At 45.4% G+C, this 5546-nt stretch overlaps 1 protein-coding gene across 1 annotated transcript in view; it reads left to right on the plus strand.

Moving 5' to 3' along the window:
* The window catches only part of USP40 (ubiquitin specific peptidase 40), a gene marked incomplete at its 3' end in the record, with an annotated part of 29036 nt that overhangs the window by 11538 nt on the left and 11952 nt on the right, over positions 1 to 5546 (plus strand). Inside the window, exons 12-16 of the mRNA XM_010013622.1 lie at positions 512 to 683; positions 1975 to 2059; positions 3019 to 3089; positions 3862 to 4181; positions 5082 to 5208. Of these exons, the coding sequence (XP_010011924.1) occupies positions 512 to 683; positions 1975 to 2059; positions 3019 to 3089; positions 3862 to 4181; positions 5082 to 5208 (775 nt within the window). The remainder of the gene's footprint in view (positions 1 to 511; positions 684 to 1974; positions 2060 to 3018; positions 3090 to 3861; positions 4182 to 5081; positions 5209 to 5546) is intronic.

The following is a 5546-nucleotide window of genomic DNA, read 5'->3' on the forward strand; positions in this document are numbered from 1 at the left end:
GGGGTTGGGGCCGTCCGGTTGGGGGGGGGTTCCCCCCTGCCAATGGCAGGGGGTTGGAACTGGATAAGCTTCAAGGTCCCTTCCAACCCTAACCATGTTGGGATTCCACAAGGATATAGATGTAAAGAGGAGGACATGGCTGTGTCTGTCCTGAATCGGTGTCACTGCAGTTTTTCTGTCTCTGCCTTTCAACAGAGCACTGATCTGGAACACAGTCTGAAAAACCCTACAATCTCCACATCCCTGAAGATCAAGTTTGTCACTCTGTTTAGAAATGTTGACTAAGTTGTAGAACTACCCAGAACATACCATTAGAGTGCTTACGTGAAGGACGTCTGTGTATTACACATCGTGTTTGAACACCTCTTTGTGTACCTCTTGAAGAAGGGTAGAATGTGACAGTCGGTTTAGCCATGAGGGTATCAGTTCCAGGCCACAGAAGCATCTCTGAGAGAAGAGCCATTTGTTGGGGTTAAATTCCCTGCCTTACTCTTCTGTTCTTCTTCCAAAGAGCGGAATGTGACTCTGCCAACAACGGCATCGATTTACATCTCCACTTGAGCTCGTGTTATACATTTCACAACGGTGCTTTGCACCCTGCACTTACTTGGAAAGAGAGTGTTGTGGATTTGACTATTGACAGAAGGAAAACACTAGGAGATCTCCGGCAATCAGTATTCCAGGTATTTGCTGTATTAAATGAACTCAAATCCTTAGTTTTCGCTTGGGCCATGATTTTATCTCATTGGGAATTGAGAGACCTCACTTGGAGTATTGTGTACAGTTCTGGTGTCCTCAGTATAAGAAGGATGTGGAGCTGTTGGAGCACGTCCAGAGCAGGCCACAAGGGTGATCAGGGGCTGGAGCTGCTCCCGTGTGGAGACAGGCTGAGAACATTGGGGTGTTCAGCCTGGGGAAGAGAAGCTGAGTGAGACCTCAGAGCAGCTTCCAGTGTCTGAAGGGGGCTACAGGGATGCTGGAGAGGGACCTTCATCAGGGGCTGGAGTGATAGGACAAGGGGTGATGGGTTCAGGCTGAACCAGGGGAAGTTCAGGTTAGATCTAAGGCAGAAGCTGTTCCCTGTGAGGGTGCTGAGGCGCTGGCACAGGGTGCCCAGAGAAGCTGTGGCTGCCCCATCCCTGGCAGTGTTCAAGGCCAGGTTGGACACAGGGGCTTGGGGCAACCTGCTCTAGTGGAAGGTGGCCCTGCCTGTGGCAAGGGTTGGAAGTGGATGATGTTAAGGTCCTTTCCAACCCAAACCATTCTATGATTCAAAGTTTTTAATAGTAAAGGTAGTTTGAGGGGACTAAAAGCCCCTGTGGGTTTATGCAGATGGAAACATTGGTTTGAGGTGTGTTCTTGAAATGTTGAGGAAGGCATGAAATTCATGAAACTTTGACTATGTGGACTTTAAAGCTCTAATAATGATTTATATTTGGGCCACATGAGCATGAACTGACACTTTACATGCTTATTCTGGACATTTCAGGTTGACAGGTTTATCTTTGGCTTTTCAAGGAGCCAGCTGGCCTTAAGAGGAAGTAACCAAGAGTAGTTTAAGAAAACAGAAAATGAGTTAAAAGCAATATGTACCTATTGAATGTGGTGTCTTTGCATTTATTCTCTGGAATATGATAATTCATAAAATGCTTTTTCATAGATATCTCCATCAAAGCTAAGTTGGTGTCAGGAAGGACTGATTGCTTTCCTTGTACCTCCCAATCTGGTTAATGTCCACTTCAGACTTCACTTTGGTCTCTCTGGTGACAGGTCTGGAAGGCCAAGTCCTAAATGCTTGACTGTTTCCTGCATTCCTGGCCCAGTTGAGATAAATCTCTGTGACTTGTTACTCGTCACCCCGTGAGCTTGGTAGCCAGGCTGCAGCAGTGCTCAGTGGAGTAGTAATGCTGAGTGCTGTGAGTTACTGCTTGCTGCTGGTTTAAGTCTGTGACTGTTTTTATTCTTCCTAATTAGATGTTGGAATCTTGGGAAGGAGACATGATTCTCAGTATTGCCAAGCCTTTACCAGCAGGACTGCACCTTTACCAGATACTAAATGGTAAGACTACTACAGACAAGGCTCCCATGTTACTTACATGCTGTATTTCTGCAGACATTGAGCATTTCATGTGTAAAACAGCTTGGAGATGTGTATTAGTGGACACTGAGTCTACAAACTCTAACTTAGGTGCAAGTCCACTGCAGTTATATTATTTAGGACACTCTTGTTAGTGAAATGAAGGGGTTTGAGACTTGGTTGTATGTAGTCTTTGTTGTGAAGTACAGTAAGACTGCAGATCTTACGCAAGTTAAACATACTGGCTGACAAAAATAGCAGTTACGTATTTTGACCTTGATTTGCTTATGAATGTTTGCTTTCATAGTATTTACTTAGTAGGTATTTACCTAGTAGGTAAATACTCCACCTAGTAGGTGGAGAAGATTAAAGAGGAGCCAGGGTGACATCAAAGATAAGCGTAGGTTAGACTTAACTGAAGTAGCAATTCTGTAAAGGAACATGCTTACATGAAGAGTACATTATTGAGCAGTTAGGATTTTGAAAAGCACGAGTTCTGCCTCTGGTTTTGCACTGTTATGCAATTCCAAGGGTTTGTCTTCAAAAGCCATTTTAAGATTTCATAGTCTTTGTGGTCTGCTTCAGAAAATGAGGGTTCTGCCAGCACATAACCCACCTTCCCATGATGGACTTCAAAATATAGAAGCACTTAGAGCTGCTGTCAGTATTTCTCCATGTGCTAGTATGGTTCTTTAAATGACAACCTGAGTCTGACTTCACCTCTTTACTTGGTGAGAATGCTCTAGGGGTGTTTACCTGCTTGTGGAGCCCTTGCTACATGAATGAACTTTCACTTAGCCACCATAAATTCTGACCACACAAGCTTTTGTACTGAAAACACTTGAGCCAGAGTAGAATGTGCCACTATATTTCAGTTCACCAGCTGACCCTACTGGTCTGTTTTGTGGGGGGCAAGAACTTGATGATTTGCTTCTTTTTAGGAGATGAGCTGACATTGGATGGCATTGGGCTGGCTGATGGAGCAGATGTCTTTGTGTGGAATGGGAAAGAGGTAGAAGAACCAAATACCCCCTCTGCTTATCTGTTCTGAAGAGATAAGATGTAAATACCCACTGCCAGTTACATCAGAGGACGTTCTGAGAACATCTGGTGCCTCTTGGATGGAGATTAGTTGGATGGTTGATAGTAATGCAATAACAAAAACTTACGCCCTGTAGTGAATTCTTTACTATGGGGTGCTGAGGCGCTGGCACAGGGTGCCCAGAGAAGCTGTGGCTGCCCCATCCCTGGCAGTGTTCAAGGCCAGGTTGGACACAGGGGCTTGGAGCAACCTGCTCTGGTGAAAGGTGTCCCTGCCTGTGGCAGGGGTTGGAGCTGGAGGAGCTTTGAGGTCCCTTCCAACACAAACCAGGCTGGGATTCTGTTGTTTCACATATAAAATGAGACCTCTCAATGATTACTTCTGTATGATCTCTCTGAAATACTGCACTACTTTTCTAGGGTTGCAAATTCCTTTTAATAGTAAGGCTTCTGCTTGACTTTCAAATGCTTGTAATAGAGCATTTTATCCTATCTCTGTAAATGGGAGAAAAATGTTAGATCTAGTAAAATATTGGTTCTAGATCATGCTTTGCTGAGAAAGGTTGGACCAGATGATCCTTGAGGTCCCTTCCAGCCTGGTTTCTGTGATTCTAAAGTTCTGTGATGCTTTTAAAGGACTTCTGTTGTAGAAGTATGTGTTCTCTGTCTGTGTCCTCTTGCTGTCCAGTCTCTTCTGTGTAGTATTGATCCCCACAGCATGAGTCTTGCATTCCTTTCTTCAGGTTGGTGGCACGAAGGTGATGACCGGTCCTGATCATGAACCTGTGGTCATTAACGTTCTTCGTTTAGCGGAGTACAATGAGGGAGGGAAGGGTCAGCACTTCACAGAGTCACAGCACGTCTTTTCCTGCAGCACAAAACTGGGTGAGCTGCACAGAGCCTTAGCACCATCGGGAGGAATAATTCTAAAGAACCTCTCGGGACCAGAGAAAGAAGCTAAAAACTGGGAAGTCCTTCTGGAGGAAGACATGAACAAAACAGTGAGAAGTGTTGGTCTGACAGATGGATGCTCAGTACTCATCTTAGACAGCCATGACCAGAGGTAACCATTTGAATTGCATGTATGATTAAGGAAAACAGCAATTGTGGCAGAATCTGGTCAGTTCAAATGATGCCAGCCATGTGTATATTCTTTTACGTGTCACTTTGAGCTTTTTAGTTCAGGATACTGTACTCTTAAGTTTTGGAGATCAGGTACTTACCACCTCTTAACTATTTCTTTGCTGTTGAAGTGCAGATTCAGTCATATCCTTTGACTTACACTTGTAAAGGGGAAGACTTGGTGAGAACAACTTGTGTGCTGGCACATCTTGCCATAACCTGAATTCCTGAGGTTTGAACTGGGTGGTTGTCCAAGGGTCTTAGTGGGATGAGACAACAGAGCAGTATCAGAAGCAGCTTTGCTGAATCTCCAAGTTGAATCTAAAGATGCCCGGGCATCTGGTCTCCTTTCACTTCCCAGTGCATGATTCTTAGGTTAATTCCCATTGTCAGAGATGTGTGTATGTGCTTGCTACATAAATTCTGACTTTCTAGTTGGAACAGTACTGAACAATGGAGATTAAATCAAGCAGTGAGAGGTTGACCCTTCAGCTTTTGGAGCTGGGATGCAGAGGATCCAAGACTGGCTCTTTGAGCTGCTTTGGAAGTGATGGCACTGAAGCACACCCCTCCTGGCACCCTGGTTAGGTGACTTAGACTCTAAAGAACCTTCAGATATCAAGTTCCATTGAAAGCCACTTATCAGAACAGTGTTAGCTAGTTGAGTCAATCCAGCCCAGAGGTGCCTGGATGCTGCCTGAGGCCTCTGACTCCTACTCTGTGAATGCCATTGCTGTTACTGACTTGGGTTTATTTGGGAGCTTTGCTATTCAGTGATCTAGCCCAGAAAACAGGTGGATTTCCTATCTTTCGCCATCTTTGTCCTGCTCATGTTTTACAGCTTCGTGAACGTGTCAAGTGGCAATTTGACTGCTTTTACGTATGACATCAGCTGGCTCCAAGTGAAAAACTTCTGCAGAACAGGAGATGAAGAGAAACACGTTAAAATTACTGCCACTATAGAAACGGTAAGGAGGCACATTGGTCAGGGATGTAACAGGCTGTTTCCCAGGAAAACTTGGCCAGTGTATGTGGGCCAATTGAGGACGAGGGGATTTAATCTCAGGGCTGGGGTTTTTCTGTAACGAAAATCACAGAGTCAGCCAGGCTGGAAAAGACCTTTAAGCTCATCCAGTCCAACCATTCCCAGCCCTGCCAAGGCCACCACTAACCCCTGGCACTGAGGCCTCGGCTACCCGGGCTGTGAACACTCGCAGGGACAGTGACTCCAGCCCTGCCCTGGGCAGCCTGTTCCAATGCCTGAGCACCCTCTGGGCAAGGAATTGTTCCTCAGCTCCAGCTAAAC

The sequence above is a fragment of the Nestor notabilis genome, unplaced genomic scaffold (genome assembly GCF_000696875.1).
Source record: "Nestor notabilis isolate BGI_N333 unplaced genomic scaffold, ASM69687v1 scaffold31374, whole genome shotgun sequence".
Lineage (NCBI taxonomy): Eukaryota > Metazoa > Chordata > Aves > Psittaciformes > Psittacidae > Nestor > Nestor notabilis.